At 45.9% G+C, this 21,519-nt stretch overlaps 1 protein-coding gene across 5 annotated transcripts in view; it reads right to left on the bottom strand.

Annotated features, from left to right (window-relative positions):
• Window positions 1–21,519, bottom strand: part of VASP (vasodilator stimulated phosphoprotein) — a 476,938-nt gene that overhangs the window by 263,730 nt on the left and 191,689 nt on the right. For 4 of the 5 annotated variants that reach the window (XM_069644704.1, XM_069644701.1, XM_069644707.1 and 1 more), the window contains one exon: window positions 7,638–7,809. In XM_069644704.1, the coding sequence (XP_069500805.1) occupies window positions 7,638–7,775 (138 nt within the window). In that variant the 5' untranslated portion in view covers window positions 7,776–7,809. Of the gene's footprint in view, window positions 1–7,637; window positions 7,810–7,905; window positions 8,092–21,519 lie in introns of those variants that run through there. The other variant, XM_069644702.1, reaches the window with a different exon arrangement.

Below are 21,519 nucleotides of genomic sequence, written 5' to 3'. Positions count from 1 at the left end.
TATGGTAATGCTCATCCATGCCCTGGGTTATGGATGAAAAGGCACTAAGTCTGTCCAAGGTGGCTATCCAATCCAGGAGTTTCCTCTTTACCGTGTGCGGATTTAGCACAAGGTTTTTAGGTTGTAAGGCTATAAAGTTCAAGATTTCTGTGTAGATTAACTGCCACTTGGTTAGAGCCGGGATCAGTTTTCTTGTCATGGCTTCATTAATGGCCAATTACTTTTTTGTGTCTGAATCACTTGCTCCAAAAGTACACCATTTGGAGGTAGTTAAAATGGAATATAGTGACCATGACATGCTCAAGTTGATGTTTGACAAATGCATCAAAACTACAAAAAAAATGGCCGTATGCTACAACCTATCGATCTGGTAGGATTCGCCTTAATCTCAAATTATTGATGTCAACTCGATATCAGCCTTCGAGGCAATTTCGGATGAGACCGAATACCAACAGCTTCTGTCCCAATTTACAGAACAGAAACAAGCACTTAAACAACATGAGATGCACCATAAACATAAATTTGATATTCAGGTTCTACAACATGAACGTTTACTACGCAGAGAAATAAGGAAGTTGCCTCAAGAAGACAAGGATCTTTACTGTGCAGGAAAAAAACGTGCTGCACAAAAATACAGAAATTGGAGAAAAAGCCACAATGCGGCTTTACTGCAGAATGACTCTGAAGAAATGCTCCAAAAACTTAAGAACAGAAACTCTGCTGAATTTTGGAGCCTTGTAAATAACATTGCTGGTCCTCAAGAGGCACTTCAAACGTTGCCTATCCCTCAGGAAACCTGGGTAAAACACTATACAGACTTATTCAGTACTATGAAAGTGGTGCCTGAAAGTTCGAGCAAAACTGGTGCCCCCTGGTCGCTGACGTTTGATATAGTTGACATCACGAATTCAATTAAGAAATCAAGTGCATCAAGAGCTCCGGGGCCCGGTGGCCTCACTAATTTCACACTGAAACAAAATCCAGAGGCCTGAGCAAAGCTCTTTTTTGTGCTTTTTGAGAGAATAAGCTTGAAACCTGCGACTCCAAGATCATGGAAAAAAGCCATTATTGTACCCATCTTCAAGAAGGGCAACAGACTAGATCCGAGAGATTACAGACCGATTGCCCTACTTGACGTTATCAGTAAAATCTACGCTAGCCAACTACAACAAATGCTACAAGCCTGGTCAATCTCAAACCATCATATTGATCATCGGCAAGCGGGATTCGTCAAGGGTGTCAGTTGCGGGCTCAATACTCTCCTGTTGAACCTTTTGAAAATGGAATCAATAAGAACAAACACGGCGATCTACGTAGCATCCATTGATTTTTCTCATGCGTTTGACAGTGTTGATCGCCAAATTCTATGGGAAAAGCTTAAAGTATGGAATTGTCCACCTGACCTTTTGGATGCAATAAAGGAGCTGCATACCAACACAACCATACAGATTAGACTGGACCAAAGAGGCACCCTATCCCCCCCTAATTCAAACCTTTAAGGGTGTAAAACAGGGATGCCCCTTAGCCGCTATGGTCTTCAACCTTTTTATCTCTGACATCGGATCATCACTAAACGAGATCGCAGCGTTTCCCCCGAAAATCCATGGGTCACAACTGGGCTGGCTCCTATATGCCGACGATTTAATACTCTTGGACGTTACACCTGTCGGATTGCAAAGAAAACTTGATGCCTTGGAAAGATACGTAAATAAAAATGAGCTTTGTATCAATAAGAAGAAATGCAAAATCTTGATACTACGCAACCTGGCATCTCGTAAAAGAGGACCTTCCCAATTTGTCTGGCACTTGGAAAAAACTCCTCCCCGTATCTCCCCCCAGATAAAGTACCTGGGATCCTTGATAAGTGCCAACATAAACGACAATCCCTGGGTTGAGGCAACCAAGAGAAAGTGTCTGCAACTAGCTTGCCAAGCAGCTATTCTAAACAAAAGATTTGGAAAATTTTCCATAAAACCCATGATTGACTTCTACAGACAAAAGGCAATACCAGCCCTCATCTATGGTGGAGAAAACATGTTTGGCTGTCCATCCGAGTTGTGGAGTACACTCGAAAACATTTTTTTTGGACCAGGACATTACATCTTCCTAAAGGTTGTCCTACATGTAATATAAGATTAGAACTGGGTTTGACATCCATCCAAGCGAGGGTGTGCTGGAATGCGCTATCGCTATATAGAAAGTCCCAGATCTTAAACCCGGTCCCCAATTCAAAATCTTACACAAGCCGGACAACGACCCGGAATACACAATGGGATCAAAACATGTACAGAAATCCTTGAGGCAAACGACAAAGATTGTAACTTTACTTGAAAATCCTGATGAGGCAAAATCAAAATTATGGAGCTCGGACTGGCATCAAACCTGCGTCGACAGAACATGTTCGACTCATAAAAGATGCACCACCCGAAGCAAGAGAGCTGGAAAAATTACAACCATATTTGACACAATCTCCAGACCAGATCTCGAGACTTTTATATTTGCATTTTCGTTTAAACCTCTTTTTGACTAAAGATCGAACAAGCACTTGGGCATCCAAAGAAACCTCTGATTTTATTTGTTGTTTCTGTGAACACTCTATAGAGAACTTAAAACACTTGATCTTGTTTTGCCCAAAATTCCGCTCACTACGAACAAAATTGTTTGGACCTCTCTTTGAGGCCCGTCGAACTTATTCAGCCAATGATTGGTGAAAAGCTATGTTTGACGGTTCCGATCGCAAGGTCTTGTTTGGTCTAGTTCTGTTTTTGAAAGACCTAAAAAAGTTGGCTGAACCGAATCCCACACCAGTGTGGAACTGTTGAGTTGAACACCAACGATAAGTGGTGTGGGTTCGTATGGAACAATGTAACTGCGATGGTTTAATAATTCTTTTTTCTTGTTTCTCTTTTAAAGGTTTTCTTTTGTAAACCGAATTTAAAAAAAAAAAAAATAAAGCAGGTAGCAGGGCAAGCAGGTAGCGCTAGATAATCCCAATGAGGATTCAGCCACCCTTTCACCCTGAATTTGTGGGATTGTTGTGGGGTTTCATTCTGAAGGGTGGTTCTGCCTGGATAGGAGGATCTGGATCAGCTATCCCTTTCTTGGCAGTGGAATCTGAACTCTGCAGGGTGAGTATGAAATGTTTGGATCTCTGGATATGCTGAAGCTGGAAATCAGGAGAGGCCGTCCTTTGTCTCTCTGAGCCTCCACCTTTTATGAGGAGGATGACATCACAGGACTTTACTATGGGGACAGACTTTGGCTGGATATGCCTCTAACAACTGGATTGGTCAGGGGTGGCTGTCACCACCTTCGTGTCAGCCGGTTCCCAGGAAGCAAAGTCCTTTGATGCCAGGGGCCTGCAGAAAACCTGTTCCGATGGCCTCACAGCAAATGCATCTAATTTGTCTTTCCTGAACTAGAAAGCAAGTCTGTTGGAATTAAATATCCTATATATGTTTTAAAACAACCCCCCCAATCACATTTCTATGCAAGGACAGGGCCTTAATGCAAAATATCACTTTTAAACCGACATTGTCTTGTTTGTAAAAAAAAAAAAAAAAAAAAAAAAAATAATTACACATGGGTTGATGTTCCCGGGCTGTCACTTTACAATGCGGTCTTCCTAGCATCCATTTTCTAAATGTTTCTAAATCCCTAGTCATGTTTCTAATGCACAGGCATTTTTTTTTCAAATAAAAGGTCCTTTTAAAACTTACATGAGCTGGGGGGGGGGGAAAGAGAGAGATAGAGATTTTTGGAAGCGTTTGCCTGTGATGTTTTGTTGCAAAATAGTAAAACCCTCACCCCATTTGCTGGAGAACAACCTCAATATGGATGAACATAGCTGAGTCTTACTGGAACCAAATTGTGTACAGTTGAAAAGATGCACAGGGGCATCAGTGGGGAGTCATTTTTAACTGCAGAATGCTTTCTTTTCAATGGGAAATTCTAATCTGGCAGCATAGCAGTGCGGTCTTGAACTTTTCTCTGGTGCAATGAAGAAATTACTGGCAGCAATTCTCAAGGTGTTCTATCTTTCCTCTTGCCCCGTATGTGTCTGATGAGACAGCGCAGCCATTATTTTGGTGACTGCAAAACACAGTTTAAGGCAAGGTGATAGTGCTCAGAGCCAGCATAGCCATTCTGCTGGTAACTGCTGAAGTGTAGTTTGGTGAGGTAGGGGCTGGCAAACGTATCCCACACTTGAGCAATGGAGAGTCCAAGAATAAAAACTAGACTCTTCTTTAACTCCTAAATTATAGACATTGAAATCCAACATAAAAGGTATTACTGAGCGTGCACATTCTTTTCCCCAAACTGCCCCATATGTTTAATGAGGGAGTGGACCAGCCCCTTAAATGGTTGCAATTATAGTGGCAATTCCCTCAAAGGGCCTGAATTAGTGAAAAAAGATGTAACAGAAGGTAGACCCTGATGGAGACACTACAATAAAACGTATGCTTCACTGAGTATTATAGGCATCTCTATGCGGCACCAGCTCAGAGCGGGGAGGACCAAATACAACTCTTTCTGCAGAACATTCAGGTCCACACAGCTACGGCAGCTAACCAGTAATACTGAATGCTCCACTGAACCCGATGAATTATCACTGATTTCACAGCGGTGACCTCCCATTTGGCCAGGGGCCAGTAGCCACTACCGGATCCTGACCCTGATGGTGGCTATATGAGGGAGGATCACATATGGGAGGGGGTTGGAGGGAGAGGGGAGAGACAACCTCTGGGGAGATGTCATGACTTCATTGGATGAGGCATGGTATGCCCATACCCTGATGGCTTATTGTTATGCACCCACTCTTTCTCCCATGAAGAATAGGGCGATCACTCTTTTCAATTCCACCTACCATTCATCCAAGAATCATTTTCCATTTAAGACTACTGACAAGGTCTATCGAAGACATTCAAACCAATTGCAAAACCCAGACTTCTTGTCCCAGAACGACCAAAGTACTGGGACCAAGAAGAATCGAACAATGCAGAATAAGAAAAGCCCCAAGATAAAATTACAAAGCCAAGACAAGGTTTGTCAACATTGTGGTGGCACAAGAACTGTTGCATGTGAATCTTCAGAGGATCAAGAAGAATGCAAGGGGAAGGGAGCCCTCCTCTGGAGCCAGGAGCCACATCCTTACAGAACGTTATGTTGAAAGCCAGTTTTTCTTCTTTTTTGTGAACAACTTTCCCAAACCTTCCAAGGTTAAAGACATTTCCCATTTCACCTTAGAATTTAGTTTTAGTGTGAGGGTCAGAATAGAACTTTTGACACAGGAGAGTTTTCATTTTGGACATTCTGGCACCGACATCCTTAGTTTTTTGTTTAGGTAGGCAAGTTCCTCTAGAGCAGGGTTAGAGAGGCATTTTCACAACCCCTTTTATTTTCAATAAAAGTCTAATCAAAAACATGTCTAACTTGTGTCTGGTTTCATTACCGACTCCTCACAGCTCCCATTGCAGAAGGATGTGGTCAGGGCGATTGCGAACTTTGCTACAGTTAAGGCGGCAGGACCGGACAGCCTACCTATAGATCTGTACAAAATGCTGGCCGAGAAGCTCGCACCCAGACGGACTACAGTATTTTCAGAAGCCTGTGAAGCGGGCCCATCTCCCTGGGTCCATGTGCACAGTGAATAGAGTGGTGTTCCACAAACCAGGTAGACCCCCCCAAAGAATGCAGCTCATACAGACAGCTTTCACTCATTAACTCAGAGGCAAAGATACTGGCCAAATGTATGGCGAACCGTTTGGAGCCTCTGTTGCCGCACCTCAACAATCAGGAACAAACAGGAACAAACAGGTTTTATACTCAACAAGCATTCCCCTCTGACAAGATGAGGTGCTTATTGCACATTATGGCAAGCCAGTCAGATGAGGACCTAATCTTGTCCTTGAAGCTGAAAAAGCATTCAATAGTGTATGCTCAGACTACATGTTTGTAGTCATACAAAGTCGGTATCGATTGACACTTCATCAAATTGGTCGAGATACTGTACCAACACCCCTTTGCATCAATCGTCACTAGTCATCATATGTCATCCCCATGTCCACTATATATGGGTATGTGGCAGGCCTGCCCGCTTATTGTCGTCATTATATGCAATGGCCATAGAACCACTTTCCCTCGGTATGCGAATGAAGGAGGGCATAACCAGAGCTGGTATGGAACATTGCATTTCCCTATACGTGGAAAGACGTGCTGTTGTACATCAGCAGTTGCTCCGCTTATCTGCCGCGCTATTGTGAGATCTTATGAAACTGTGGCCCCAATAGCAGGGTATAGGGTCAAAAGGGACAAATCTGAGTCACTACTGCTGTGACCGGACATACCCTGGGATCCCTGTGTGAGGGAATGGGGTGAACCCAATTAAATACCATGGTTACAGGCGAGTTCTGACTTCAGTGACCTGATTCAACTTAACTAGCCTATTTTGCACATAATCTAGGACGACATGATGAAATGGAATATTCTGCCACTATCACTCACAGGTAGGATCAATGCCGTGAAAATGAACACCTTACCCAGAATTGGTGCAACTGGCAGAAATTATCCTGCCGCCTCCGCCAGCGACCATGATTCGCAAGTTAAATTTCCCCCATCTGCCTTTTTAATTTTGCTCAATAACAAAGCAAGGATCAATCTTAAAACCCCAGAGACAACTGAAAGAAGATGGGGCACTGGTGTCAGATTTGCGCGTCAATATCTTTCTGGAATGCCTTGTGATTTTGCAGATATTCATTCTATTTTGCCAATTTGGGCAAATCATAGTTTTGTGCCCCCAAAATCTTTCTAGCACGATGTGCTGTATATACAGTTTGGGCTAATTTGATGTAAGTGTTCTGGAAAAGATTGCCATTAAATTGAAGAGGTAGACTAATACTCCAAGTAAGCCATTCAGAAAATAAATTCTACCTTGCTGTTAAACTGACGTGGGGGTCTGCTCACTTAATTGCAAACTCCTCTCAAATCCTTGCTTCTCAATTTGGGGAAAATAACTGATCTGTTGCGATCCTGCAAATCGCTTCCTTACTCCACATTATTTTCGTTTGCGCCAAAATTGGGATCATCTAGAATTGATTCAGTTGACTGCGCAACGCAGGAAAGCTCTTACACAACACAAGTTTAAACACTAAAATGATCCTCTATGCAGAATACTGAATATGTATATACCACACATCACAAGCTGGATTGGGTTGAAGAAATGATTATCCAATACAAAAGTGAGAAAAAAAAAGATTATACAGCACCTTTAATAAAATAGTGTACACTTAGAGAAAGTTTAGTTTGTGCCTATAAACAACTAACCTGGCTGAATAGATTTTTCTTCTTGCTCATCTCAGGAGCTTCGTTACCTGCCCAATTTAAAACCGTTTTTTTCCATTTTTAAAGTCAATAACTTCAAAGCAGAGTGCATTGTGAAAGACATCACCTTAGAAAGACAATGGAAATGCAGTTCAGAAAGCGCATTCCCCACGCACCGAGTCAGCTGCCGTTTTAATCAACAAGTTACGCCATTTAAAGTGTACACGTTTTTAACTAGTGATTGCATGGGGTCTAACAGACATGCTCACAATGTCGCACCCATCTTGGCACTCAAGGTTGACGGCGAGGTGGCTTACCTGTTGGTCTGGTTGCACTTTGCGTCCCACCACCCGGAAGGCGTTAGTGGCAGGGTTGTGGAAGATCTGTACCCGGCTAAAGGCTTGTGGCCCAGTGCCCGCTGGCACCCATTTCTTGTTGGCATCATCATACTGCATCACTGTTGCTCGGGAGGTGCAAATAACCGTCTCACTGGAGGAGAAAAAAAAAAAACAAGAAACGTGGTTAAATAAATACGAGATCCACTAGTCAACATATACTCGGTTTGACATCGTTTTACATAATTACATGCAAAGCTCTCAAGAGTCCCGTGGCCATGTGTGAGCAGGCCATCCAGTCCGGTTTGTGATTGGAATTCTGGGGCTTGTAGTTTCCTCATCTTTCAAAAAGGGAAAGCCAAAAGCTAAAATAGGACTTGGTGGCCTCAAATGCTGGTTACCCACTGCGCTGCTGGGAGCGTGCCGGTCGCCTTCTTGGCGCCACCTTCGCAGTGCAATGCGCGCAGCAGTAAGAACCCTTCACCTGATAGCCACTCCTTGCCCTGCTCAGAGCACATTTTGAGTCATCGCAGCTGTTTCAGCAGGCCAGGAAACGGGAAGCGAGGACCGAGCCACACCTAACAAAAGAAGGAAGGGGAGCCGAAGAAGGCGCAAGCCAACCCCAGGAGGACTAACAGGAAGGGGGCGCTGGTCACTGCTACACGACGACCAGCCAGCCACTTGTAGCGCTGCTCTGCATTTTTAGGAAGAAGCTTGGGTTTTGTAAGTAAATAGTAGGCATCCTGGACCTGCAGCACAATTCCAAGGAAGATTCAACCTCTTTCTGCTAGGACTGCGCACGTCTAGCAGGGCCGTGGTTCCTTCATCCCGTACAGGGGGCGCTCTATGGAAACCCATCTTCTAGGCAGTTGCCTATAGGAGGAGGACTAGCCCCACACACTACAAAGGCTTCATTTAAAAAAACAAAAAACAAAAAAACGCTTCAGCTCCAAAATAGCGCTTTGTCTCCTTTAGCATTAATGCTTATAGAGCTTGGGGGGGGGGGTCACTGTATCAAGTTTCCATTCCGGTGAACCATTATACGACCTTGCTACTCATGTGGCATGACCCCTTGCACCACATTATATACCCATAGTACCTTTCCAAACACACATTACTTTTGATAAATACCTCTGCAAATGGTAACATGCTGGTAACATCGGCAATGAATCTCGACCCGCTTTTACGAGGAGATCGAGGGGGCAGAAAGGGCACCGTGTCCGAGAGGGTATTGAGCCCATGGCCGAACCCTACCACTCGAGAGGTACGATTGCTGCAGTGGGTTCCCTTTCCCATTCACTTTGGCTGGGGTCTGCAACCTGTGGCTCAAGTTTTGGGACTACAACTCGCATGATCCTTCACCACTGTGCTGACCTGAGCTAATGGGAGTTGTAGTTCAAAGCAGCTGGAACAGAGAAAGTTGCAGACCCCAGTCTCTATGAACACTTTCCATAATGCTAGAGCTAAAGACTGTACCCTCTTGAAAACAACAACATTATCGATCCATCCAATTAACTTTTATTTGTATAGTTTTACTCTTTTCCAGTACCAGAACATCAAGGTAAAAAAAGAAAATATACACCATAAAAATCAAAAGATGTGTGAAGAGCACTTGGTGCGAAGACTGGGCACATGTTCGCCCTCTAAGGGAAACCTACAAGCAAAGACACAAGCATCAGGGTGGTAAATAAAGTGCTCGGTTTGTATTTATATGTAGGGACTAATCGATGCATTCACTATAAGGCTGGATGGAATGTTGGAAAGAAAAGATAAAGAAGAAACAAAAAAGGGACATAACTCCCCTGCCCAGGAATGGGCTGAGCAGGGGAGAAAATAACCTACGATATTTCGTAAAGAAAACATTGAACAGTTGGAGCAGAAAAGAGAAAAGGCAGAGAGATTAAAATAAATCTGTCCCCAGTGGAGGAGGGGGAATGCAGTGTCCCAGGAAATAAAGCCATTGTATGCGCCCGGGCATTGTATGAGGGGTGATCCGGCTTATTAACAGTGGGTACATTCAAAGTGAAAGGCCCGGGCTGCATGTGCAGGGCTGCCTGGGTTGAAGAGACCAGAGCTGCCCAGTCCAGGCCACTGTTCTAACTGGGCAACATGGTCGTGCCCCTTGATGGTCCACCTCATGGCCGGCGTGGTCGTACCTGCACAGAGTACTCCCGGGACGCGTATGGCAGGCAGCCCGCCTGAACAGAAGTCCCGGGCTGCCTCATCATGGTAGATCGGGTAAAGATGCAATGCAGAGGGGGCGGGGCAGTGAGGACTCCAGCAGTGCTGCGGGGAGCACCCTGAAGTCAAACCTGGCAGTGAGGTCGGCAGCCCTCAGGGCTACGAGGGCACCCGACCAGGACAACGCTGTGCGGTAGCCGGGGTCACTGACCACCCAGAACAATTGGAACGCGACCGTAGGTCACAGTGAAGATGTTGGGCAGCTGGCCAGGCCACGTGGGCTGCCAAGAAGATCAGTTCTGCCACAGGGCCACGGCAGAGCGAGCAAGTGCCAACAGGGTAGAGGGCTGACCAGGGACTTTTTAAAAGGTGTGCCTTGATTTTGGGAGGACCCACGTGGTGGATGAGGCAACCCGGAAGAAAGACCAGTGGGGTCAGGCCCCAAAACCATCAAGGGGCAGGTCCTCTCACCCAGTCACACAAGGACAGACCCATTAAGGTACTGGAAAGGGTGTGACGTACAACAGCAGTCACCCCCATTGTGACTTGCATCATTTGTTGTAATGCCTCCTTTTTCACTTCTATATTTATGTTTATATGTAATGATACAGTATAGAATAGGAATGTTAAGTAGGGGGATTGTAGTGTGAAGGGTATTTAGGGGAAATGTTATGTTGGAACATTTATAAAGTGCAAACTATCACCCCGAAGGGCATCATGGCGTTAGGCAGGAACCATACAAAAAACAGGAGCCCCAAACCAGACTAGGATTTGGGCCACGACTAGCCCGGTTTTCATGGCCCCCGCCTGAAGCGGAGATGGTGCTCAATGGGGGGGTGCGGGGGGGGGGGAGGAACAAATTCCACAGTCGCGAACCCACAACAGAAAAGGAAAACCCATGTGCAATCACGCCCAACGCGAGGGACCGCAATGCAGGCTGTGTGGGTAGATGGCAGAGATTTAAGAATACCGGAGGCAGAGGTGTAATGAGAGGCCCTCATGGCAAGCCGAGTAGCTGAGTTCTGAAGGTGCTGCAGACGACGCAAAAGATAGGACAGCTGGGCCAAGTAAAGAGAGTTACAATAGCGGAGAGAACCAGCAACTAATGACAAGACCACCACAGGAGGAAGCCCCACGGGGAGAAAGGTAAGAACTTTACGAAGAGTGTGGAGTTTGAAATAGACCCCTTGACAAACAGTACTCCTTTGAGGAAGCATAGAAAGGGATGCCGAAAACTGGGTACAGCTGAGGCACAGGGTCCAGCTTGGGCGGGCTAAAGTTGGACAACCAGAGATGTCTCAGGCGGGGCACCAACAATCAAGGCCTCAGTTTTGTCGCCATTGAGTCGCAGCCAGTTCGAGCCCACCCAGCTCGAAATTGCTGCTAGATAATGGCGGCAGCGCATAGCCGTCGATGGGTGATCTAAACGCATGAGAATCTGGGTGTCGTCAGCATAAGAATAACACTGAACCCGAAAATAGTATCAAAGAAATCAGAGGCAAGATATAGACATTGAAAAGCAGAGGAGAAAGCAGATCCCTCGGGGACCGCACAAGTCAAAAATAGAGGAGCAGAGGTAAACGAAGAGAGAGACAGAGCGATCAACAAGGAAGGACGAGAACCAGTCCTGGACCTGGCCGGCAATGCCCACAGCAGCAAGTTTCTGGATCAGGATGGAATGGTTAATGGTGTCGAACACTGCAGCGAGGTCTAGAAGGATCAGAGTACCGACCCCTCCCCGGTCGACCATCTGAGCCAGGTAGTTCAGAACAGGCACCAGGACTGATTCCGTACCATGAGAATTCAAACAGTGCAAGCCCTCCAGAAAGGAGGCATTGAGTGGAGTAAACCGATTCAACCAGATTCATAGCAAAGGACAGAAGCAAAATAGGACGAAAATTCAAAAGGAAAAGAGGATCCAAGTTGGATTTTTTAACAAGTAGTATCACTAGAGCGTGCTTAAGAGGAATAGGAACGTAGCTGTGAGGGAGAAATGTACTCCAGACGACACAAAGGCAGCAATAAGGGGGCTCATCTCTTTCAAAATGCCAAGAGGAACAGGATCAGCCAGAGAGCAGGACCTCGGACTGCCAGTGGCCAAGATAACATTAAATCCGTAAACGTGGGAAACACTTGCCATGAGACCAGATTAGGTCCCACGAGTTAGGCCGCTGTATCCTGCAAATTAATGTCCAGAAAATCTGATCTTCTGCAAATAGTACCAATTTGATCACGAAATAGATGGAATATGAGGTAAAGAGCTGCAGTGAAGGAGTCACTATCTTGGCAGCAGGCATGGCTGATAGAGCCTGCAACACTTTAAACAACTCCCAAGCAGAGTTGGAGGAAGCTTCAATGCGGCCGAGAAGTCTGCTTAGCTTTAACAATAGCAGATTGATAAACTGATGTGGCCTTCCGAAAGGCATTACACGCCCATTTTGCTCCAACCAAAAGTCTACGCTGCTGATGGAGACCCGCTAGAGCCTCTAAACCAGGGTTCCGAAAGACAGGCCCAATGTTTGGGAGGTTTCAGAGGAACAGGAAGATTGGTGGTAGTCTAGCCGCGACTGTGGAAGGAGAGATGTTAGAGCAGCGACGAGCGCAAGGGCGAGAAAGTGCTGCAAGGCATGGTTGAAGCCCAGCCTTAATAGTTATTGGCAATATCAAATGGCCCTTTCTATAGGACATAAGCGCCAGGCTGGACCGTGGCAAGCAAGGATGGAGCAAATCAAGGAAATAAAGCGTCCAAAGTATTCCCGACACATGCGTGGCACGAAAAATCAGTTGCAGGAGATACAAGTCCAAATTTGTCACCAGTGTGTCCTTATCGTTGGAGTGAGGATTAAAGTCCCCCAGCACGATAAAGGAATGATATTGCAGTCCCAGATCGGTAAGCAGAGCTACAAAGTCAGCCACAAAGCATGCATCATACCCGGGTGGACAATAGACTAACAGGGCATGCTCAATACAGGATGCTGAGATTTCCATACGTAACAGACAGGCCTCCCTATTCGGATCATGAGTGAAGGCTAACATAGAACAGGGAAGATACCTACGGTGTATACATGCAATGCCTCCGCCCACCTGTGGCGGGGGGTGGGGGGAGTTCTATCAAGTCTGACAATATTCTACTCCACAGGAAGAGTATGAGTCAGAAGAGAGTCAGGCGCATTCTTGAGCCAAGTTTCGGTGACAAACGCCAATTTGGGCGACATGTCCTGAAGGAGATCAAAACAGTGCCCTGCATGGGCTACCATAGATCTGGAGTTAACTAAAAGGCATCTCAGCTGTGAGTGCGCAAATGAGGATTTAGCTACATTACAAATCGGGGCCACTCCACAGGACCAGTCCACGGGGAAACAAGTATTGGGGGGGTCGCAGGGGCGGGAGCAGCAGAGACTAGCTTTTTCTGTCAGTGAAGGGCATTTAAAAAAAAAAAAAAAAAAATGAATGTTACTTTTTTTTTTCAGCTGCCAAACACAAGCGTCTCAGCTGGAAAAAAAACCTGCCATTAGTACCCCGGTCTAATGGGCCGGGGTACGAATGGCAATACGCTCCCCGATGTGTGGGCATTACAGCCCCTTGGGCCTTCATTAAGGCTCACGCAACGCTCAGGCCTATAACTATGAGCCTTGGGGGCCTTACCTTATGCAGTAATGGGCCGCAGTTGCGGGGTTTATGGCCCAATTAAAGCAATCCCCAATTTGGATAAGGGCAAAATAGGATGAAAAAGTTTAGCGTTATAGAATATAGGTTATATCCCCTCCAGCGTTTAATTGTAAATATTTTAGGGCATGAGGGTCACACAGCGTTGGAAAATGTATTTGTAATCAGTCTTAACAAAACATTAAACATAATGGAATAATGTCAAATCGTCTCGGCCCAGGGATTCCGATTGAAGATTGAAAGGTCTTACCAATCTTGAAAGGCTGGAGCAGCTTATTTGACCTAGCTGCGAAGGAAGGGTGGGCTGCACATCACACATTCAATGCCATACCCCAAGGAAAGTAGGATTGTCCAATGCCTCTAGAATCATTTATAAGTGCTCTGGGTCTTTATGGGGACAGCAGAATGCAACTGGAAACCAACCAGCTGCTGCATTTGCATTAACCTCAATAACAAAGAGGGTGGAAAAATCAGAAGGGGGTATAGGTGGATGTTGAAGGGAAGGTGGGTACAGAGGTTGGTCTCAACCGGTAAGGAAGAAAAAGCAAAGAAAAAAAAAACGGCATCAATTCATTCTCACGGATCAGTTATTAGAGTCCAACCTTTTCAGCCAAGTGACTTAGTTATTTTTCTGAAAATGTAATTTTTAATTCAATTGCAAGGTCCCAAAGAAGGTGATCAACCAATCATTGTTTATTTGTGGCTCTCGGGCATGAGAGTACAGACCAGAGGGAGATGTAATGCAAGGATGACGCGCAGCCTGTCCGTTTCGCTTTTCACCCACCTACTGGCCACCCATGGTCATGCTAATACCTACGGCCATGCCTACCCTCTACCCGCTCCTCCAGTCTCAAAAAACACCCTGCTGGAATCTTTCAGCCAGCACGATCAAGCAGAAATTGGAAATGGTTGACTTTTATGGGGGCTGCTACTGTTATTTCCAAGTAGTTTTTCCGAAACGTAATGGCGTAACTGCAGCATTAGTTAGTTGGTGCCAGAAAAATACCTTCTGAACGTGTGCCTTCATCAGCCTGATGGATACGCAATGTGTGTGTCCTTGCATTGAATTCATATTGAAACAAACGTTGGCAAAGTTTACTTTTGGTTCTTTTAAAAAGGCATCAGTGATTGGTCAGCTTATGGCTAGGTGGCACCCTAGTGGCAAGGCCTGCATTTGCCTATCCCAGGCCTACAAACCCCATACCTTTTGGCTTTACCAACGCTCCTTTCTTGCAGAACCTGGGTCGGACCGCCCGCCTTCAGTTCTCATGCCGGCATCTACAGAAGGCATGAATTAGAAAACATTGGCTACAAAGAACAGCAACACTAATTATATGGGCTTCGTAACTAAAATATATTTTTACTTGCCTCAACCTCAATGTTACCCTCTACTGTTTAAGAGCAAAAACACCTTATCTTGGATCTTGAGACCCAAGGGGCAGAGTGGGCTCCTGTAGGTTTCATGACCCATAATGGTTGTCAAGCGTTCCTGCCCATCCCCCGTATTGCCCCAGCAGAAGTAACTATCAGGTGATGCACGTGCAGTTCATTAGCGCCACAAAGAAAGCAGCTACTTGATGTGGCACCACAATGAAGGAAGACCAGGTGTGGCACCCCCACCCCGTCCCCTTTACCCCCGACCAGGCATATCCTCTTATGTGAGGGATGCAGGGCTCATCACCCTCGCACGAGACGATTGCTGCAAATGAATGCCTTGCTAGCAGCGTCTGGGCGACAAAACAAACTTGGCCAAATGTGGGGTTGCTCTCCTGTGCTGGCGCCTTTCATTTCAATGGGGCACCTTCAGCACACCAGCTCGAGTGAGCCCTTGAAAAAAAAAAACTCCAAGCTGGCGTCCACCTATTGGGCCCCGCCCCTTTACAGAGGCCTCTCCCCTTCTCTGCCGCCCCCCCCCCCCCACCGATTTCGCGTGCCACTTAAAGCACTGCCTTGCTCTTCCAGTATATTCGACGCCCCCTAGCTCCATTAGTTGCAGGTCCTGTGTTCGCCTCCTTTCTGGGTCTTGCGTAAACTTAGTGTTTCCAAAGTGTAAAGATGGCAACTTGCCAAGGCCTAAATGAAGCGGCATGGGGCCCCATTCACCGTCGCCGCTGTAGCCCAGGCCCAGGCCTTCGCTCCTCGCCTGGGGAGCTGTTGGCTAGAGAGCGCTCGCAGACCCAGAGGTCGGGGGAACGAAACTTTCAGTGGCTTGAGAACTGTTTTTGGTTCTATTTTTGTCATTTAGAGTTTCTCGCTCGCTTCCGTTATGTCTAGCAGCTCAACAATATCCTGGCTCTCTGTCAACCACTGACAGCTAGGCCTGGAGGGGGCCCGATTGCCACCGTATGGGATATGTTCGTATTTATCTTCACATGGCCTCCCTCGACCTCCAGTGCATGCGACCCGCGCAAACATAACGCGCTGGGGGGCAGTGTGGAGCAGGGTAAGGGAAGGAAGGGGTTTCTCATTAGACCGAATTCTTGTATAGACGGTGGTCAGAGCCACGATGGGCCTAGCCAAAAAAATATGATGCTGGCGGCCGGGCAGAGGCGGTTCAATCAATCTGAACCACAGTCACTGCTCTGGGACAGTATTTTAAGTGGGCTGGGGCCTGCTGGGGCAGGGGCCCGGCAGTCTCCAAAAAGTGGGGCTGAGCCGGGGCCCCGGTCCCACACAACATTGGCGGGACTCATTATCCTGCCGTGGCGGGATATGCGCACGCCAGTTTAACGTCCGGGGAGCTGACAGAAGTGCCAGCCAGGCACAGCGTTGATGAAGCTGGCTGGCACTTCCGTCAGTACTGTAACTTTCTCCGATGACCCCTCATGTGAGGGGTTATCGGAGGAAGTTGCTGTCCCTTTGTTTGGCCTCTCCAGCTCACTGACCCTCGCAGGCTCCGTGATCTAATATGCAGATTAGATAACGAAGCCCGCAGGTCCGCCTTGGGCTCTATGATCTAGAGATCACGGAGCGGGCGCCTTTCTCCGTTGGCAAAGCTTTATAAAAAATGCCTTGAATTGTGTACGTTTCAAGCAGTCTTTTATAGACGGCTTGAAACGTACACAATTCAAGGCATCTTTTATAAAGCTTTGTTGATGGACAAAGCCGCCTTGGATTTTGTACGTCCACAAGACTTTATAAAAGATGCCTTGAATGGTGTACGTTTCAAGACATCTTTTAGAAAAACAGAAATATGTTACAAATGTCTATGTTTATAAAAGGTGGCTTGAAAAGTACACAAACCATAGTAAGGGAAGCACACAAGTGTGCATAAATTACTATGCTTTATGCACTTTTCAAGCCACCTTTTATAAACCTAGAAATATGTAATATTGCTATGTTGATAGAAGGCTTTGAAAAATACACAAACCATATTAGTATGCATACAAATATATAAATGCTCACATACATTTTTATATTTGTTTGCGCACCTATGATTTGTGCACGTTTTAGGCCAAGCCCACGATGGAAGCCACGCCCCCAAACGAGGCCCCCCCACCCTCAATTTCTTACTCCACTTAAAGCACTGCTCTGGGAAGAACCCTTCCACGGAGACTTTTTAGCCTCTGTGCCATTGCGGAAGAGGGCCAAGTCAACCACAAATCAGTCAGGAACTGGCACAAACGGGAGCAGTCCTTGAACTACCAGGCCAAGGCCCCCCTGCACACGCACACAGGCAACTGCAGACATGAGCATAGGTGACGTGGCCCAGCAGTTCAGGCTGCGCCGCTTCCATTGGTGGTAGGACGACGACTGATTAGCATACGGCAGGTTCCATTCTGCAACGGTGGGAGATGAGCAAAAAAATGCTGTGAAAGGTTACCCAGAGGAATGACAGTGGTTAAGATTATGAATTAATCTTCCACCAATTTTTGGTGTTTAACCATAGCCATACTGTGTCAGCACATCCGAGTGCACACGGCTTCAAAGCCTAGGAAGGGCACGGACTCACCTCCATCTGTATTGCTATAAGATTGCAATATATGATTAGCAAATACCCGTACCAATGCTGGTTTACCTACTTGTACTGCTACGTGACATGATGAGTCACTCATACTTGTACTAGCCTCTGATAATGGTGCAATCAGAAGATGCTTCTAACTCCCATCATTAAACTTGGCGCTTTCGGCATACACACTTGTGATCCTGTACTCGCGCTTGTATTACGGTGCTGTCCCTAGCCTGAGGCACTGATGCCACCCATAATTGCTGTACTAACCGTGCCTAATCCACATTACACTTGGCTCCGTCTACCTGTCACCAGCTAGGTGCTTACACAGATGAGCTGCATGTTAAAATGTTCTACCTACGTTATATGCGACTTTCTATGCTTGTCCGTACAAAAAGTGACCCAGACCCCCTAGACACAGTCTGCTGCATTTAGACTAAGCATTTAAGATCGTCCCCCCCCGTACTCCCGCTTTATTGCCACCCTAATACAAGAATATACTACCCCAACAGGGATAGACCAAAGGCAAAGTGTTATACTGCTCATGGTGTATCACCTAGCCATTGCTCTTAATTTGCCTAACATCCGATACCAGCCTCCACCTTACTACAAAGAATCGCCAACTCAACCCATCCTGTACAGCCACCTCCTTCCTCACCACCATGGAGCAACCCAACCCCACCTGTGGACCCAGATCTACTAGCGAACCACCAAGCAGACCATGTAACCCACCTACCAGAAATTCTAGATTTAGAGCAAGACTACATGAGCCCCTGACAAGATCCCTCCCTGTCGCCAATAAAAGAACCATTACTCAACAAGCCAGCATTGCTAATAACAAAACTAAGACACCTCTAACCTCATCTATCAAATCTAAACAAACAAAAACTACCACTGCAGCCCCCCCCCGCTCAAAGGCGGACAAATAAATTCCAGATCCCTAACAGTGCATGCTACTGACATCTTGTACTGTCTAATAAACTGGACTTCTTCGCCGTCAGAGACCTGGCTGCATGAGGCAGCAGGACCTCTCCTATCCCTAGCAATCCCAGACGGCTACACTATTCTGAGACAAGACAGAAATAATATGCAAGGTGGTGGTACTGCCATCATTGCCAAAATCAGCCTAAACATGAGAACTATCTCCATTCCAGACTCCAACTCTTGCGAAGTGTGCGCTATCAAACTCCCACTTCACAACTCCCAGGCCCTGAGGCCCGGTAGGTACATTTCAAGAAGATATTAACTGTCTGTTATCAACTAATCTCAAAACCTCCACACAACTACTCATTCTTGGAGACTTTAACCTGGGCTATAATGACCCATCAGACAAACATGCCATCAATGTGGCCAATACATTCACTGAATTAGGATGAACCCAAAAAATTGTGAACCCACCCACAACATAGTGAGAGCTCTCAATTGGTTAGCAGATTACAATTGCTCTGCCGCCATTACTTCCATCGCCCCACAATTATGGACGGACCACTAATTGATAACCTATGATTTATCAACCACTAGGCCTCTCCCACCTGCAGCCAAGAGCATCACAAAGGGTAAAGTGATTCCTGCTATTCTACCCACCTTAAACCAACTTGATGAACATCTAGACCGAGAGAGGCTCGTCGAAGTAAATAACAAAATTGTACGAAACACTCGACAGCATAGCCCCTCTAAAACTTAGACCAAAAGCAAACCTAAAGCCCACCTTAATAAAAGGTTCGCCCCGGAATTGAAAGATCTCCGACAACTAGTTGCGAATCCACCTGGAGACTTAGCCCATCAGAAGAACATAAAAACAAACTCATAGAAATCACCTCACAATATAAGAAGGAAATCATCCTGGCCAAACGCAATCCATATAATAAGCGTAGGTCTACAGCCAACTAGAGTATAAGGGAGCTGTTTTCCATCCTTAAAGAATTGGAGTTGCCTACACCCATTCCAGATATATGCACAAAAGACAAAGTCTTGTGCATAGAGATACAACAAGCCCTGGCCAACAAAGTTTCCATGCTCCAAAAGAAAAAAGCGGCTAAGAAAGCACTGAACCAACCGCCAATAACTAACGCCAACCCACCCTCTATGGAGCAAAACACAACTATCCAATTCAGATCCACCAAAACGTCTATCAGGGAGGTGGAGAAAGTCGGCCTCTTTCTCAAGCCCTCTAACTGTCAAGGCGACTTGTGCCCTGCACAACTCATAAAAGATGCTGCCAGAGAACTTTCCCCCTTCATATCTAAACTCGTAAATGCCTCAATCAGGCATTGTGCCGGCCAACTTAAAACAGTCATGGGTACTGCCGTTGCTAAAAAAAAAAAAAATCAATCAATCACTAGACCCGCTCATCCCTACTAACTACTGCCCCCATCACGACAATCCCCTTCCTGTTAAAAATCCTGGACAAGATCGCATACACTCAAATCTAAAAATTCCTAGAACACCACAAGTTCCTAGGAGCAAGGCAATCTGGCTTCTGTCCACAACATGGGACAGAGACCGCTCATCAATTTGAAAGCTCAAATAGATGAGTTAAGAGACAAAGGTCAAACAGCCCTCCTCTTACTCTTGGATCTCTCGGCCGCATTCGACCTTGTAAATCACAAAGTCCTCTGTAACCACCTAAATTTCGCTGCACACTTCTCTAAAGAAGCATTAACATGGGTTGAATCCTTCCTCAGCGAAAGGACCATGAGGGTGTTCTCCCCCCTCAGATGCAACAGACCCAATCACCATTTTGTGCGGAGTTCCTCAGGGCTCCTGGGTATCTCAGACACTATACAACATATTTACTAAGCCCCTTTTTAATGATCTGGACCTTCTTGGTATCACCTACACCAACTATGCAGATGATACCCAGATCCTCCTCCCACTTTCAGGGGATTACAATAAGGATTTGGCCTTGGTAAATGGGGTGTATTTCATCATCCAGGCATGGATGGCAACTCACGGTCTATGCTTGGATGACAAAACAGAGTTAATCGTTCTGGGCACACATTCCAATCTCAAAAAACTAGGCCAGGATTACTCTGCCTTTGAGATCGATGGGAATACTATTAAGGTAGCCAAAGAAGTGAAGACTCTTGGTTTCCATCTAGATACCTCCCTCTCCTTCAACAAACAGGTGAACTCCCTGGCCTCAGCCACAGCTTACACATGTAAGCTCATCAGAGCAGGTAAACACTTTATCTCAGATGACAATTGCATGATTTTAGTTAGAGCTCTTTTTATCTAGACTCGATTACTGCAATTCCCTATATATTGGGGCCAATAAATACATCCCACATAGAATACAAACTCTACAAAATAATGCCTTGAGAGCAGCTTTGGGTATTTCTAGATGATCATATATCTAAGATAAGGCGTAATAACTGGCTGTCGACACAAGACACCATTCCTCAAAAACTGTATGAAAAAGAAATCTTCCTAGCAAAACGTACCTCTGACTCCCGTATCTCCCAAGCCAGCTCAAACACGAAGGAACTATTCTCTATTCTGAAAGAAGTAGAAACCACCAGACACCTGCATTAAAGACAAGAACTGGTGCACCGAAATCCAAAATGCCTTAGCCAACAAAATCGCTACTTTACAAAATAAAATATCTTGTAAAAAAGCATCCCTGAACAACCCTGCCTTGTCCAAGCTACCCGAGAAGCAGACTACAAGCGAATATACCCGATTCAATTTCACCAAAGTGACCATACTCGAAGTTGAAAAAAATCATCTTGTCCTTGAAGCCCTCTAATTGCCAGGGAGACCTATGTCCAGCACAGCTTATAAAAGACGCTGACCGCGACCTCTCCCCATTTATCACAAAGCTAATCAATGCCTCCTTCTCCACTGGATCCATCCCAATCAATCTAAAACAATCCTGGGTACTACCATTACTATAAAAACCTACACTTGACCCAGCTACCCCTACCAATTACAGACCCATAACAACTGTACCATTCCTCCTGAAAATTCTGGACAATTTCGCCTATGTTCAAATACAGAAGCACCTGGAAGACCTCCACCTGCTAGGAGCCAGACAATCAGGCTTCCGACCCCAACATGGGACTGAGA

This window comes from Ambystoma mexicanum, chromosome 2p (assembly GCF_040938575.1).
Source record: "Ambystoma mexicanum isolate Mex_15411 chromosome 2p, UKY_AmexF1_1, whole genome shotgun sequence".
NCBI lineage: Eukaryota > Metazoa > Chordata > Amphibia > Caudata > Ambystomatidae > Ambystoma > Ambystoma mexicanum.
Note: the sequence above shows the minus strand (reverse complement) of the source record. Positions and strands in the feature narration are given on the sequence as shown.